Source organism: Fomitiporia mediterranea (genome assembly GCF_000271605.1).
Source record: "Fomitiporia mediterranea MF3/22 unplaced genomic scaffold FOMMEscaffold_2, whole genome shotgun sequence".
Taxonomy (NCBI): Eukaryota; Fungi; Basidiomycota; class Agaricomycetes; order Hymenochaetales; family Hymenochaetaceae; genus Fomitiporia; species Fomitiporia mediterranea.
Window position 1 is genome coordinate 3,514,807 of NW_006760387.1, and position 15,736 is coordinate 3,530,542.

At 47.3% G+C, this 15,736-nt stretch overlaps 7 protein-coding genes across 7 annotated transcripts; 3 read left to right on the forward strand and 4 right to left on the reverse strand.

The window, feature by feature from the left end:
- Positions 1 to 114: 114 nt before the first annotated feature.
- On the reverse strand, positions 115 to 3,551 carry FOMMEDRAFT_138692 (other/NAK protein kinase; the record flags this gene model as incomplete). Its single annotated transcript, XM_007263126.1, has 12 exons — positions 115 to 484; positions 550 to 1,122; positions 1,180 to 1,766; positions 1,843 to 2,049; positions 2,099 to 2,194; positions 2,248 to 2,353; positions 2,410 to 2,894; positions 2,946 to 3,014; positions 3,068 to 3,092; positions 3,148 to 3,239; positions 3,297 to 3,367; positions 3,425 to 3,551. 10 exons carry the CDS (start codon positions 3,549 to 3,551, stop codon positions 1,725 to 1,727), a joined length of 1,320 nt encoding a protein of 439 aa, XP_007263188.1. The 3' UTR covers positions 115 to 484; positions 550 to 1,122; positions 1,180 to 1,724.
- Positions 3,552 to 4,013: 462 nt separating this feature from the next.
- FOMMEDRAFT_26078 (uncharacterized protein) lies at positions 4,014 to 6,320 on the forward strand (the record flags this gene model as incomplete). The annotated part of the gene is made up of 10 exons (XM_007263127.1): positions 4,014 to 4,213; positions 4,276 to 4,460; positions 4,517 to 4,595; positions 4,641 to 4,939; positions 4,997 to 5,296; positions 5,344 to 5,520; positions 5,599 to 5,695; positions 5,755 to 5,918; positions 5,993 to 6,093; positions 6,186 to 6,320. The coding sequence occupies 10 exons, from the start codon at positions 4,014 to 4,016 to the stop codon at positions 6,318 to 6,320; spliced, it is 1,737 nt and encodes a 578-aa protein (XP_007263189.1).
- Positions 6,321 to 7,158: 838 nt separating this feature from the next.
- FOMMEDRAFT_152262 (uncharacterized protein) lies at positions 7,159 to 7,402 on the forward strand (the record flags this gene model as incomplete). The annotated part of the gene is made up of 2 exons (XM_007263128.1): positions 7,159 to 7,299; positions 7,364 to 7,402. The coding sequence occupies 2 exons, from the start codon at positions 7,159 to 7,161 to the stop codon at positions 7,400 to 7,402; spliced, it is 180 nt and encodes a 59-aa protein (XP_007263190.1).
- A 241-nt stretch (positions 7,403 to 7,643) lies between these two features.
- On the forward strand, positions 7,644 to 9,221 carry FOMMEDRAFT_26079 (uncharacterized protein; the record flags this gene model as incomplete). Its single annotated transcript, XM_007263129.1, has 1 exon — positions 7,644 to 9,221. One exon carries the CDS (start codon positions 7,644 to 7,646, stop codon positions 9,219 to 9,221), a length of 1,578 nt encoding a protein of 525 aa, XP_007263191.1.
- A 410-nt stretch (positions 9,222 to 9,631) lies between these two features.
- Positions 9,632 to 11,451, reverse strand: FOMMEDRAFT_76257 (TPS1 protein; the record flags this gene model as incomplete). Its single annotated transcript, XM_007263130.1, has 4 exons — positions 9,632 to 9,928; positions 9,994 to 10,419; positions 10,477 to 10,852; positions 10,910 to 11,451. The coding sequence occupies 4 exons, from the start codon at positions 11,449 to 11,451 to the stop codon at positions 9,632 to 9,634; spliced, it is 1,641 nt and encodes a 546-aa protein (XP_007263192.1).
- An 854-nt stretch (positions 11,452 to 12,305) lies between these two features.
- Positions 12,306 to 14,231, reverse strand: FOMMEDRAFT_17389 (uncharacterized protein). Its single transcript, XM_007263131.1, has 2 exons — positions 12,556 to 14,231; positions 12,306 to 12,501 (listed from the first exon to the last, which is right to left on the reverse strand). Exon 1 carries the CDS (start codon positions 13,979 to 13,981, stop codon positions 13,223 to 13,225), a length of 759 nt encoding a protein of 252 aa, XP_007263193.1. The 5' UTR covers positions 13,982 to 14,231; the 3' UTR covers positions 12,306 to 12,501; positions 12,556 to 13,222.
- A 1,059-nt stretch (positions 14,232 to 15,290) lies between these two features.
- Positions 15,291 to 15,629, reverse strand: FOMMEDRAFT_152267 (uncharacterized protein; the record flags this gene model as incomplete). Its single annotated transcript, XM_007263132.1, has 2 exons — positions 15,291 to 15,391; positions 15,455 to 15,629. The coding sequence occupies 2 exons, from the start codon at positions 15,627 to 15,629 to the stop codon at positions 15,291 to 15,293; spliced, it is 276 nt and encodes a 91-aa protein (XP_007263194.1).
- Between the last annotated feature and the right edge of the window lie 107 nt (positions 15,630 to 15,736).

Genomic DNA, 15,736 nt, shown 5'->3' on the forward strand with positions numbered 1-15,736 from the left:
TTGAATAGACGACTCACTAGCTTTGACCATGTTCAAACGAATCGAGAAAAAGCAGAAGAAACGCGAGAGGGAGGAAGAGCTTGGACTAGACGATGAAACGAAGCAGATGTTCGGATTGAACGATACCGATAGCGACGAGTCCAGCAGCTCAAGCTCAGCAAGCACCAGTTCCGAATCTGGTTCCGAATCTGGGAGCAGCAGCGACAATGATAACCTGGACAGAGGTGCCGCTTCAGGCATGAAGACAGAATGGCTCGCAGCTGAGGATAACGATAGCGGATCAGAAGACGAAGACGACTCAGGCGAGGAGGGAGGAATCGACCTCAAAGACGTAGTTTTTAACAAACCGAACCTGACAATCAAGGAGGCTGTGAAGAACCCCATTTACCTCTCCCGTCCAGACAAGGACTGGCACGCATGCCTCGTATGTCCCAAAAAGATGCTCAAATGCGCCAAACAGGTTGAGTTACATCTTGCATCTGCGGTAAGGTGGTCAATTCCAAATGTCATTTCGCAAACTGCTCTACTGACAATTTTTATGCACGATAGGGACATGTCCGTCGTTTTCAAAAATTCACCGCGCTAGCGGAATCGAAAAAATACATAAGGAAGAAAGATCCAATGCTCCTCGTAACAGCCATCTCACAAGACCAACGATACGTCGCGAACGCTCAAGGCATAACTAAACGTTCACGCAGGCGAGTAAGTCGCTGCATACAATAATACTCGTCTCCTTAAATCAATTTAACTAACTTCTTCACTTCTTCACTTCCTCAATCCGATCCGCGCCTTATCAGCAAATAAAACTCGAAAAGCTCAAGAAAAAGCGCGAACTGAAAAAACAGATCATCGAGCGCAAGAAAAGGAAACGCGCTAAGAAAGAGGCGCCCGACGGAAAGAAGAACGACAACGATGCCGGCAGGGAATCCGCTTCGCACCATGACAAATCAACTTCCGAGAGACCGCAGAAGAGACGAAAAATCTCAAATAAGGAGGTTTCTAACGAGAAAGGTGGCGTTGGTGATGTGGGGGCCGGTGACCAGAACATGCCGACGCAGATAGGGAAGACGAACGCGAAGTCTAAAGGTAAAACGAAAGAAAGGAGGACAGGCGAAGGAGCCAAGGTGGATGCCGCAGGATCACATTCAGAACCTAAAAGCAAAACTGAGATAGCTCCACAGATAAACGTAGAAGCAAGTAAAAGTGTCGTCGCCATCCGTGGCGACGCCGCAGCCCCGGTCAAGCGGCGCGACGAGCAGAGGATCAAGACCAAGGGGCATATGGGCAAGGCAGGAGCGGGTAGATTTGCGAAGCTTTCCGACACACGGGCTGTAAAGGATAAAAGCACGAGGAAAGCACGGCCGGAAAGGAAGGAGACGGACCGAACGTCCTTCTCTTCGAGGAATCCTTCTCGCTATTTTGATGCGCCGGAAGATCCCAAAGGCCCAAAGGAGATCGGACCGACAGAGATGCCTTTGAAAAAGTCAAAACGACCCAAGAAAGGCAATGAAGATGAGCAGACAGGGAAAGCCGATTCCAAACGGAGGAGATCAAGTGCAACAGAGGATCTTGCAATTTTTGACTGACTCCTGTATCAGTTTGTATTGCTGCTTGCTCTTCCATGTACTTTTCAAACTTTGTTTTCCATGGTTCCGCACATGATGTCCATCCATAGGTTAGCACACAAAAACAGAGATCAATACAAAGACTGATCACGATGAACTCTACGAGAGACTTCGTAACACAGCGTCGGTCTGCTCAATTACCTAGAGGTATGACAATTGAACACGAGATTAGTGAACTAGCGGCTTGGACGCTGGAACAACTCATGTCCCGACGTACCTGATGTATGTCAGGTCGTTGAGTGGGGTCCGCCTTTAGCATGGAATCAATGAGGTCACGCAACCCTTGCGAATAAGCAGAATCGCGCGGATGCTTATACGCAGCATTCATGACTGCCATAGCAATTGAACCACCCTGCTCCGTCGTTGCAAGGGTCTCGAAAGGAGAGTGCAGATAAGCAAGAGCGTAAAGAGTGCACCCGAGAGACTATTGGAAATGAGTAAATACTTAGGTAATAAAAAAAGCTGAAACATACCCAAATATCGACTTTCTCGTCAAGTGTGACTCCCGTTTTTACATCAAACAGCTCCGGGGCACGATAAGCCATCGTACTCTGTTCGGCAGCTATATCCTGGAGCGGTTGACAAGTCAGCATCTGTTCACGCGGACGGCGGAACAGCTCACCTGCTGTAACAACGCTTGTTGCCGGGTTTCAATTTTTATGCGGGCTCGGATTGCACTTCCAAAGTCCATAAGGATCGGAGATCCATCATCAGCTACCATGACGTTCCTTTCGTGGAAGTCAGCCAGAACACGAAGCAAATGTTCAAAATCAGAAAGGCAAACCCTGGTTTGAGATCTCGGTGTGCATACGGAACAACTTCCATCTGACTTGGGTCATTCCCATTGGGCATGTGGTCTGCTAGTTCCTCGTCGCCATCAAAAATGACATCCCCCTCGTCTTCTACTGCGTGTTTAGTTACTAGCGGGATGCTTGACCCTCCGTCTTGCTCATAGCTATAGCCCCCTTCACCATCCCCCTCCGGGTGGGGTAGCAAATCATCGTCATCTTCATCGTCACTTCCATGGTGTACAACTGGTCCGCCCAATGCCCCATTCTGTTTGGATCTGGGACGTGCAGATGCGGGAATACTCTCCCGCCTAGGTTGAGCCGACGTGGATGAATGGGACTGAGAAGCCGTGGTGGCACGGAAGGTGTGCATAGCGCGCACAGCTTCACATGTGCCGCGAAACAGGCGGAGCATCTCAGCTTCCGAGAAGCCAGTCCCGTTGATGAGGTGGGCGTTAATCGCGTCCTGTAAATTCCCTCGCTACAGTGCGATGAACGGAGGAAGCATATCGAAAAGCAAATTGGGACATACTTTATATAAAGGCAAGAAAAGATAGACAATCTTCCCTTCTCCATCAGCATCTTGAACGACAGCAGAATCCTGAAGCGGTTAAATGTGAGAATGGCAAGGTGAGACGTGCGGTACGGACATACTAGAATACGAATGATATTTGGGTGCCTGTAGAAATCATTAGCATTTGACATAGAACATGATAAGAACTTAGAATACACACTTGAAGCGCCGATATGCCTCCACCTCTCTCATTGCTTCCTTGACGCCTTCTGACCCTGTGGGGCAGCGGATCTTCTTCAGTGCAAACTGGCGCTAGAATAACAATTGAATGAGGTTCTGCGCGTTTCAGAAACTGCACACAAGACTCACGCCACTATCCTCATCTTGAACCAGGTATACAAATGAGAAGCCACCCTCTCCAAGCACCTTTAGTATCTTGACTACAATTTCATGGCGTCAGCAGGAGAAGCAGCACCAGGAGCTTGGAGAAAACTTGCAAGTCCGTCCATTGATCTTCACCTTTGCGGAAGGGTGGCAGAGACAGGATGTGAGTGCATACAACGCATCTTTTGCGCGTTCCCTTAGACTATCGACAGACTGCAAAAGTTGAGGGGGGAAGGACATGGCTAGAGGAATCAGGCGAAGGATGTGCTGCGAGTGTCACTGTCACGCGTTGGCGACGCGTGAGCGTGAGAAGGTCCGTGGTTGCGAGGCCGAGGTTCCGTTTCGCACCGTCCTTCGCTCAAGTCTGTGTCAATCAATATCACGCCCTTTTCAATCACTCCACGTTCTGCTTTGATAGACTTAAGCTCAGAGAGGAATACAATATCTATCTGTGTGTTAATCTGTTTAGCAAGATTGTTTCAACCTGTCTTGGTTTCGCTGCTCTGGGGCCTCGTCATAGCCCGGAGGACACGCGGAAAGTATCTGTTTCGTGTTTCAAGTTAGGCTATCGCTTAAGGACTGCTGAATATTATTTCCATCGTGTCCTCGCCGTATTGTCATTACGGGAGAAGTTTTGTACCCTGCTATGCCGAGAAGCAGCGATTTTATATAAGATCATGTCTGCGGACTTCTAGCCGTATCATGGATTTCTCCCCTCAGCTCGCAACTGGTGCTTGTGCTCTTCCTGCTCTCCTCCTTGCCTGGCGTCTAGGTGGCTCGTATCTGGACAAACTCTTCACTCGCAAGTTTACAGTTCTTAATGACCTTGAGAATCTTGGCCCGCAACATGCCAGGCCACAAGAGAAGAGAATAAGAGGCACGGCGGTCATCTGTGGTGGGAGGTCCGTTAGTACTTAATTGTATCAAAATATACGTATGTACTAAATGTCGGCCACACTTACAGCATAGCTGGACTATGGACTGCGCTTGTTGCTGCTGATCACTTTGAGGACGTTCTCATCGTAGAGCCTGAAGCTTGGGTCCTCACTGAAGAAGGTACAAGCAACACGTTCGACAAGGATGGTGTCTATGTGGATAAAAGCAGGCAGAGCGCCCGTTCGCGAGTCATGCAATATCATGCAGACCATGGTAAGAGCATGAACATTATCATTGCTGTACTGTGCGTTGATGATTTAATTTACAAGTTTTCCAACCCATCGCCCTCGATGCGCTGAGGAAGTTCTTCCCGAACGTAGATGATGAGATTAGAAGCACTGATGGATGGTAAAATTTCTTGATGTGAAGGGTCTATTTGTTATTAACGCGCAGTATATGCAACAGGATCTCCAAGTACGATGTAAACGTCTACTGCCATGGACGCAAGATCATGGACCTCCCTAAAGACGAGTACCCGGATGGCAAATACCCAGAATGCTTCTTTATGTCACGCGAAATATATGAGCGTCTGCTCCGACGTCTTGTTCTGGGATATTCAAATCGCATTCGTACTAAAGTCGCGACCGCAACGGCACTAAACACTCTTCCTGGGGACCCGATGACGATTGCATCAGTCACCGTTCGATCTTCTGATGGTCTAATAGAAGAAATCCCAGCTACTATTGTTATGGGTAACGTGTTCTCCGTTTATATGGACAAAATTTGCAAGACCTAATGGGATGAAATAGATTGTACAGGCAGTACGCAAGCAGGCCTAAAGTGGCTTCTCCGCATTGCGACCGACCCCACGAATTCTCAAGTTCTTGAACGCCACATCCCATCAGGGGCACTAGCATGGGATGACGTGAAGATTGAATATAATACAGCTCAAAAGTATATCCGATATAGGTTCCATGTTCCCCCGGAGGCTCGGGCACGTTTACCTATCCCCGGTGGTTATGATAATGTCCCATGGATGTACACGTACATGCCAGTCCCCAAGAAAGAGAACAAGTTATTTATGATTAACCGGATTGAAGGTCACCGAAGTACGTCATCTTATCAGTTCCGCAATAAGATGCTGATATCGCCCTAGTTGAACTTGCCTTCGGCGGATGGGGTGAACCACCGCTCCCGATGGACGTCACGGAGATCGCAGATTGGTACAGAGGCTTTGAAGATGATCACCATAAGGTGCCAGATTGGTTCTTCCCGTTCCTCGATATCTTGATGGAACAGAAGGATACTTGTGAAGTCTCTACGGGAAGATATCGTAAGTTCCGCCACCATCGTTCATTAAGTTAAAAAACGAGTTCTTTCTCTGATGTACACGTGTTATCATTTTCTACAGCGAATCTATCTTGGATTCGATTCGAACAAGCACCATACATCCCGCACAATTTCATCGCAATTGGGGATTCAGTCATGCGTCCTAATCCCACTTTCGGGTGAGTCTTCTCATCAAAATATGTCAAATTCTAGCGTCATCATTAATCATTTCGTTTAGCCAAGGATGTTCAAAGTGTACCGTTGGTGCCGTCGCCCTTGATGCAATGCTGAAATCCACGAAGTTCGCCGAGTCGACGAAGATTCCTCCGAACTTTGGACGCGATTTCTTTATTATGCACAAGGATAAGATTCAAGGCATTTGGGATGGCACGAAACCGACAGGTCAGTCATTCTCCGCCTGAATGGACGATCAAGTATGGATGATTTGACGCATCTAAATTTGATATTCATAATAGACTATTCATGGGACACTACCACTCCCGTAAAGGGTGAGAAGAACAGCGACGAATGGTTAATGGGTGGTGTTGGCAATATCGTTATGGAACTAGCGGGTATGGTACGTATTCCCGCCTTTCACCTTCCCGCACGGCTTTGTACAATTTCTCATTGCTGCGATATTGACCTTTCCCTTTTCTCGCATTACAACAGGACAAGGAGATCGATAACGCTCTTTACAAAGTTCGCTTCTTTATGGCACCGCCGACTGCGTTGATGACACCATATTTGCTGTCAAAGGTGCTCCTCTTTACTATTCGCAAAAAACTTGGCGTGATTCAGTCATGAGCTTCATAAATGGTGTTCTGGCGCGCAGTTTACCTCTTATATCCAATACAAAACTTTCCCTTTTTCTAGCTTACACGATTTACATTGGGTTCTAGATTTAGTTCAAAGGTTCAAAGAAACAATCAAGTGATGACGATTCATTTTGTACCATAGCATTATAACAGGAATAAAGAAAATTTTCAAAGCATATCCCTGCGGCAGTAGTATAGACAAATGAAATGCAAACGCTATGTACGAGAAGGGTAAATACTGTCAGTAAACATGACAGGAGTCAGTAGCTGCATACTGATCTTGACTACCTGGCAATTAGTTGTCGAAGTCAGATGTACAGATGCTGTGAAGTTGTGTGAAGTATCGCAATAGATAATTCATCACACATAGCAAACGCATAGCAAACATAAGTTGACTGTGTAAGCACCAGCCCCTACTTCAGACCAAGGTTTAACGTGATTTGTATGCCATATGTATTACTACAATTAATATGTCTACCGTCTGTTGCCCTGTGTATGCAATTAGATTATTAATACTATGTCGTACGTAAGCGTGTTACATAAGACATGTGATTTCGGCGCGTGTCGTCAAATGACAAAGGCGAAATTGCGGGGGACGTAGTCGATGAGAGTGAAAGAGTGCATAGATAAAACTACAGCCAGTGGCACAACATCCTGGTAACAAGATGGAGCCTTGACTCCATATTGTTCTCAGGATGTATAGCCAGCACTGCTAGTTTCTGCGCCCGATCGTCATCGCCCGCAGGTCTCTTCCGATACACTCTCTTTCTTCCAGACTACCACCTCGTCTTCTACAAGATAAGTAAACAAGACTTTCAATAAGCAATATGTCGGGAAATGGCGAGACTTCCAAGGCAGAAATAATTGTTACATCTGTTGACATACCACTATTCAACGATTTTGAGCTCGTTCCTCACTCTTCAACGCTCATTGAACTCTCCAGGTTGTATCCGGCTCCATTCAACAATGTCTGCGAAATTATCTTTACGCCGAGCGTCTGTTAATCGATGTGGCGACCAATTCCTATAACAGTCCGAATCAAAGCGTGGTCCAAAGCGGCCACTGTGGTGACCACCAATGACAGGCCGTTGTGCACACGCTGAACCGCCCGCTTGGTACCTACTAAGGCCAGAGCTGACCTACTGTACTAGTGACTATCTCGCTTTGATCTCGCTTAAGTTTGTGGCCATCTGTCAACCTGAACGTATAAATTAGCTCTGTGGTAGAGGATGTTGGATAGACACTGCGACCATTCTCTACGCTCTGCAAACGCCAAAAAATATCCCACTCGAACTTAATCCAGCTTTCAAAAATGCTGCTCAGGCCATTGTCTGATACATTCCCTTCGGGAAGCTCCAAACAATCACCAGGCGAACTGGATATTGGCTCGATACCTCTCAGAAAACTCGGAGTTCCAGGTGGTCTCTCTTATGGGAAACAATCGAGCGTCTTAGATGAAGAAAAGCGTTGTTTTCCGGAAGATTCTAAGAATGACGACGAAGATTTATCGTTCTACTTGGACAATATTCCGAAAACGTTTTCGGGCTCCATACCGGACCTGTTGCGCCGCTACTCCTCCTCTTCTGAACTTAGCAGTGTGTCTGAGCCACAGAGACCCTACATCAAGTTACCTGGTAGTGAGGATGGAGGAGAAGGTTATAGGGCTCGCTACTACGACATGATCCGCATCCCACCCCCTCCACTCGTCGAATTTGGCACCCGTTTCCCTCCGGACGAACCAAGCGACGAGGACGAACGAGATAGCGTCGATCCCTCTGGCCTGTCGAGAAGGCTTGCCTCCTTGTATGACTATTTTGGGTGGCAGGGACGCGATCGCGGAGGTTCAATTGATAGCCAGGACCCATTTATCCCGCCTGGATTACTTGATCGTGAAGTCGAGGAGGAGCAGCGAGGTAGAATTGATTTCATTGATTTGTCAAGCGTTTCGAAACGTATTTCGACTTTGAGCGACGGACCAAGCGAAGAGGAAGAACGAGATAGCATCGACTCGGCAAGAAACCTTGCGTCTTCGTTTGGCTGGCAGAGAATCAATCGAGGCAATTCGATTGACAGCCTGGACCCATTTATCCCGCCTGGATTACTTGATCGTGAAGTCGAAGAGGAGGAACGAAATGGCCTTGATTTGTCAAGCATGTCGAAAGGTCTTTCGACCTTAAGCGACGAACCCAACGCAGAGGGAAAAGAGGAAGAACGAGATAGCACCGATTCGTCTGACCTATCGAGAAGTCTCGAGTCTTTGTTTGGTGGCTTCGGCTGGCGGGGAAGTGATCGGGTAGATTCGTTTGACAGCCAAGACCCATTTATCCCGCCTGAATTACTTGATCGTGAAGTCGAAGAGGAGGAAGAACGAGATAGCGTTGATTTGTCCAGCGTGTGCGAACGTATGTCGACTTTGAGCGATTTCTTCGCGTCTTTCAAGAAGAACAAAAAGGGAGATAAGAGCTCAAAGGGAGGCAACCGAGGAGATTCAAATGACAGCCAGCCGCCACGTAGCCCGCCAGGCTTATGTCGTGAAGGCTCTTCGTCTTCATCCTCCCGCGATTCACCCCGCTCGTCTCTTCTTTCCGAGCCCGAACCTAAATTCAACCCGAAACTGGCCTTAGATAACGAACGTTATACGAAAAAGCAACTATCCCTCTTCGGCGATTTCCTACGCGCACCGTTCTCGCTCTCAAATGCCACCACTCCTTCGCCAGTGATGAATGATCTTGGTCCTCTGGATACAGAAGCACATGTCGATTGCTATTGCAATCGGTGTCGCCTCTTGGACTATGCGTTGACGCGTGACTTTGACGAAATTCATCCGTTTGCTTTGGTTAATCTTAAATATGCTAAGGGTTTGGATGATGAGGGAAATTATATATATTAACTTGACTTATATAATGTAATAAATATAATTTCCGTCTGTAACCGTTCGCCGAAACACTCCGGATAAGAGCAGTCCAATTAAGAGGAAATTGAATTCTATATATTCGTCCCACTAGTGATTTAAGTACAGATACATGTATGAATTGTAGTACAAGAAACCAAAGTACCAAGAGAATTCTGGCTTGGGGTTGAAAACACCAGAAATCAAAAGCGAGTATTTTAAAACAACAATTTGATTGAAGCAGCCGTATAGCCGAAAAGGGCAGGGTGAGAGCATGTCAAAGCATAAAAACGGCAGATAAAATAAGGAAGAAACCAAGAAAGACGCTCCGCCATGTCTTTGTGCGTGCGTCGTCTACAAGTCAGCCAGATACCATAAGAAGAAAAATAATATTTATGTTTGTGTGGAGCTTATGCCGAAGTCTGAACCGCCACCTGCGGTTCACCTTGTTTGAGTCCCTCTTTCGCGTCGTGTGGTATGCCATCCATACCCTTCACGCCATTCACACCATTCACACCATTCACATGTGGTGTGATCCTATTCACGCCTTCGTTCTGCTTCAGTATCGTCGTCTTGCCCGCGACATCCGCTTTGGATGCTTCCTTATGTGCTGGTGCCGAGAGCTTCCCGGAATCGCCAGCGCTAATCTTTGTCATTTCGCCGACGAAGGAGCTTCCCCAGAACGAAGATGAGTATTTGCTGATGTACTATAGATGTGTATTGTTCAGTATGATAGGAAGACAATCGATGACACACTAAGATGTCAGCTTACCTTGAAGAGCTTGCGCTGATTTTCCGCTCGTGTCTCCGCATCCATAGTCACAGCCTCGTGAATCGCATCTGCTACTTCTTGCGGGTCCCACGGGTTCACGACGATGGAGCCATTAAGACTCTGTGCAGCACCAGCAAACTCAGAAAGGATCATGACACCTTGCCGCTTTTGCTGGCACGCAATGTACTCGTATGATACAAGGTTCATGCCGTCCCGAGTACTGCTGACTAGGCATACATCACTCAGGGCATACAAGGCGCAGAGTTCATCGAACGGTAAGCTCTTGTGCATGAAATGTATTGGCATGAACTCGACGGTCCCGAAACGTCCATTTATTCTGCCCACGAGTTCGTTCACAGTTGAGCGGAGGTTTTGGTACTCTTCAACGTCTTGCCGCGAAGGGACTGCGAGTTGAACCAAGACAACCTTAATGACGTTTTCGGTTAGTTACGTACGAGAAGAAGCACATTCACGAATACGGACCTTTCCTATCCATTCCGGATGTTGTGCAAGGAATAATTCAAGTGCGTGTAACTTTTGAGGTACACCCTTGATGTAATCGAGGCGATCAACACCGACAATAACCTTGACTCCATTGAATCGCTGCTCAAGATCCGCAATTCGTTTCCTCACTGAGTCTTTCTCGAGGTTGTCGAGGAACGAGCTCGGGTCAATACCTATAGGGAATGTGCCAACGTGCGCCAATCGACCTTCAAATTCAACACCGTTGGGCATTGTTGGTAATCCAAGAATACGTGTGCAAGACGAAAGGAAGTGGCGTGCATAGTCATAAGTGTGGAAACCAATGAGATCGCAATAGAGGACGCCGAGGAGGATTTCTCGTCGTACAGGTAGAATTCTAGATGGTGATTAGTCATGTACAAAGACAATCATATGCAGGCTATCCGATCCTCACCGGTAGATTTCGCTACTTGGGAATGGGGTGTGCAAGAAGAAACCAATCTTCACATCCGAAATAGTCTCGTGCTGCGCAGCCAGCTCTGCTTCCATTCCCTCCGTGATTCGCGTGAGTTCTCTCCGAGTGAGACCGCCCTTCTTGTCGACGTTCTCAATGATGTTGCGGAGAAGCATCGGAAGTAGCATTAGATGGTAATCCTGCACCCAGACCATGTCGCCACTCCTGAGTTGTGAACGGACTGCCTCAGCGAACTTGAGATTTGCTTGTCGGTATGCAAGCCAGTTCTCTTCGTCAAAGTTCATTTCGCCAGGATGGTAATGGAAAAGTGGCCATAAGATGGAGTTCGAAAAGCCATTGTAATGACGGTCTGCCAAGTCATCGTCGAGGTAGACAGCCTGGCATGAGTACTCTTCCATGAGCCGTCGGTCGACGAGCGGTCGGTCCTTCTCAGGGATAAAAAAGCCGGGCCAGCCGATCCAAGTAAACTTCATTGTCTTTTTGCATCCCGAAAGTGCTGAGACGAGACCACCCGATGACATCTTGAAGTGGTACTCGCCCTTGCTGTCCTTCGTCATTGTGATGGGCAGCCTGTTCGAGACGACGATGAGTTTCTGCTTGTCATCGCCATTTGTGCTCATGGTTGCTACGTGTGTTGAGCGTCAGTCAAATGTGGGGTGGGTGGCGGGGGATAAGGTTGTGGTTTGAGGCCAAGATGGATGGGCCCATATGTGCGCAGGAGTGAGTATTTGTAGATTAACGCATATACACGGAGCCTGGCTGGCTTGTCATATGAAACGTCATCGCGGGTCCGCTTCCATCAATTTCTAGATACTGGCACGGTCGCCCCTCCTCCCCTCCCATTCGTCCCCGTCCCTTCACACCTCGCTCGTCGCATGCCGAGATGTCTCCGCTGCGACGTGGACACCAGATAGCGATAACACCGATCCCATTTCTGCCATGTACCCAGCATCTTTGACTGGGGCAACCGGGCGCTGTGTTATGCATTAGGCAATTGAATTCCACGCTAAAACAAAATGGCCTCGACCGCGACTCAGTAATAAGCAGCGCTCCGAGCCTCCATTTCCCCCCTATTCATTGCACTCCAGAACCGCTGATTTCTCTTTGAGGTCAGTTGACTCGCGTCACAACCCTCAAACCGTCTTGATTCAGTGTAAGGGGGAATGCAGAGACAAGTCGAGATATTTTATAATACCTTACAGATCTTTGCACACCGTGGTCCGACTCCCGTTCGTCTTCTTGATGAACTTTGATATCTTTGACAACTTCCTCATCATCCGAATCGTACCGATGTCCGCGTGAAAGCTACATCAGTACTTGAGGTATAAGAAACGAGGTTATCACGCTATTTACGGCCCCTCTTGGAAGCGAGTAAGCAGCCTGGACCCGCGAATATCTCCCAGTCAACCAGATACCGGACACGTTCGTCAACTTGGTAGTAACTGTTGAACTGCGTCTCCCCATCTCGCACCGGTTCGCCGCCGGAGATGCTTTGTGATTTCCTGAAGAAATGCAATGCCGAGGTATACCCACGGAATCTTTCTTCCTTTCTCACCCGTGCATTTCAATGAAGGTTAGCCAGTCCGCCACACAATTAAATGACGGTCCAATGTATTGACTCATATAGGTACTTTTCTTAATCACCACTGAATAACCATCGGGCTTCTCCGTAACTGCTGTCGAGAAGACTGTTCTCATGTCCCTTTCAATAGCAGGCAAAGTCTTGGAACTTGAATTAGCATATGGTACTTTTACAAATGCTTCCGTTTTCCATGACTCTTCCAGAAACGCCTGGACTCGGATTTTGATCATCGTCTACCAATCCAGGCGCCATCGATCATCTGCAGGATAACCGAGCAAACCAAATCTGGAAATCTCTGATTGAGTTATTTTACTTGAGTTTGATATAATGCACTAAGCAATACACAATTCGAATTATAGTCTGACCAAGGTACATTAGCTTTGAAGTCATTTTGCAGCGCGCTTCGCCAATCCTTCTACTAGAACATACTATTGGTGTGTAAGAGAGGGGAGGGGGAAAGGGTAATCGGGATTGTTCCTATGTACATTGTCCCCACAGTGGCCGATTTCGTGACCAGTAGGCGTCCAAGGTATTTCGCTACAAATAACAACTGGTAGAAAGTTATCGGGAAGAATATTCATATTCATATGTGATCGTTCCAGCGTAGATGGCACATTTATATGCGGTGAGTGTTAGAGGTGCTCCGTTTGATATGTCCAGTAAGGTTGGATGATCGCCTTGGTTAGAGTTCGCAGAATGATGGATTCCTTTCATCCCCAAACCTTCGTGCACTTGCAGCCCGGCAAATGGCCAACACTTGTAGGTCGCTTGCATATAGGCCGAGGTGGAGGGAGGGCTGAAAATTCCGTCTCGCTGTACGAGTTCGCTTCCTCAAAGATCCTAACCTTCAGAGTTTCGTATGTGGTGCGTCTACCAATGACGCCTTCCGAATTAACGAGTAGCTCCGCAACTTCATTCGTATCGAGCACCTTCACCGGATGAAGTATCGAATGACCGTCTTCCGAGAGGCTCTGCGCGTACCTGCGGCCACAAATCTCGTACAGCGCTTTGTATACGGCTGACCATTCTGGGGGGCCGCTTGGGTCGTAAAACGGCCTATCAGCCACGAAGACCCGAACAAAACCACAGAATGTGTCTGAGTTGATGTCGCTGGCATGAACGACATGGCTAAAATGATCTTCGCCTTGCAATTTCAAATAGTAGTCCTTTCGGGGAGACGGAATGTGGATTGGGTCATCCCCTGATGGCAGGAACTCCTCTGGTTCGGCAAGTTCACAAATACTTGCGCCAGGGGACACCTCATAGTCGGAGTTGGTATAGTATTCCGAACTCGCGTTATGTTGCAGGTGGGTATAGACCATCAACTTAGACAGCCAAGAAAGTAGCATGCGCATAATATCCTCGTAAGGCGCCTGGTTTCTCTTCTGGTCCCATTTCTCCTGATATCCTGCACGCACAGGAATTAGCCAGAGGCGTGGATGAACCAAGAGTGCCGGTTGGGTCGACATTATTGCTGAAAGAAGACACAAGGGTGTAGTAGACAGAGCTCTTAGCACTGACAGGCGACGGCTATGGGGATCTGGTGCAAAGCGTGATGCTAGTTTGAGTAAAGAGGGCGAGTAACACGATGTCTAAACCAGACGTGGTGGTTGATGCAAAGTCGCAAGTTAAGGAAAAGAGTCCTTATTTGCGCGATTGCGTTGGTAATTTTCCTGAATGGATAATCCAATTGGAAAGTCAAAAGCAAAGTAATTGAAGGGCCAAATAGCTTTCTTACCTCCTTGTGTTTATACTAGAAGGACAAACAAATTGTTCTGTCTATGTCTGAATCTAGTAGCGAGACGATGAGAAGGTTGATATAACGTTGAGGTGGTTGAAAGGAATAAGGGAACAAGGGATATGTTTGCAACTTTAAAAAGGGCCACAAGCCAAGCCTATTTTAGTAGCACTACCGCGGATTTGTCAATGCTACAATAAATGAGATAAAATATCAAGGTGAAAGGGAAGCTATGTTTGGAAGGAGCTTTGGTTTAGTGAGTCGTAGATTGTGGATGTAAGGGGTGAAAGATGTTGAGACGTCTGAAGGGTCAGGAAGATTATAAGCTTTTGATAATTTGTGCAATTGTGTTCTCGAGCCAATAAACTAGACGAAAGTGTGGATAGGTCTGTGAGAGATAATGCTACTAGTACGAAGGGCGTGTCCTTTATCCTTTGTGGCGGGCACTGCCATTGATATCCAACAAAGGAAATAGTAGCCAAATATAGATGGAAATACCATTCAGAAGATTCTCATATTCCGTTTTAAATTGACAGGCAGGCGAGGTTTTCGGGTTGGACTTGGAAATAGCATACGGTACTTCTGGCTCCGCTTTCGTCTTCCGCAACACTCTTCTAGACTAGAAAAGCTTGTGCTTAGGATATTGACCATTGTCTTCTTATCCAGATTCTATCGGTTGCACTGCACGATAACCAAGTAAGCCAAACATTAATCGGGAAGTATCTAATTAAAATATTTTATGAGTTGAAATCAATGTAACGATGTAACACACTATAGTTGCTGAAGTCCGGTCCTGGTCCGGTCCGGGCATACTTCACCTGGACTCAGGACCGGACCAAATCTGCGGTCCGGGAGTGTCCCGGACTGGGGACCGGACCTATGTGGACGGGTAGTGGACCGGACCCAAGTTCCAGTCCGGTTCTGGACCGGTCCATAACCGGACCTGAGAGAAAAAAAATTTAAGAGATGAGTTAGAGTATTATTCTTTGTATCTAAGTACAAAAGTAATATATTTTTGTATATACTACATAATCTACAGACTAGACACTGTAGTGGTTTTCCTGACGCAATTCTGAGGCTTCGGCGCGAGCCTCGCGACACGAGTCCTGAAGCTGGACTACAACTGCCTCTAAGCTGGTTACTGCGATTTACGGACACTTAGTTGTCGGAACATGAATATTTAGGTACTTAGCAGCAGACGGACCTGTCTCTTCGAGGGTGGCAATATAGTTGGCACGGCGTGCACGGAAAGCAGCCTGAGCGTCAGCGTTCTTCTTTCTGAGAGTGATTTCGGACATCTTGTCTAATTTGTCAGGGGCAGGGGCATTGGCTGGCTGCTTGACTGGGGAGGGCGGCTGGGACTGTGGTGTCTTTGGCATAGGACGGGAGAGGAGTGAATATACATAAAGGGAATAAATATTTCGGGAGACAATAACCAGATAGGAAGAGTCAAGTTTAGTAAGCCATACATGAACAGTAAAGAACA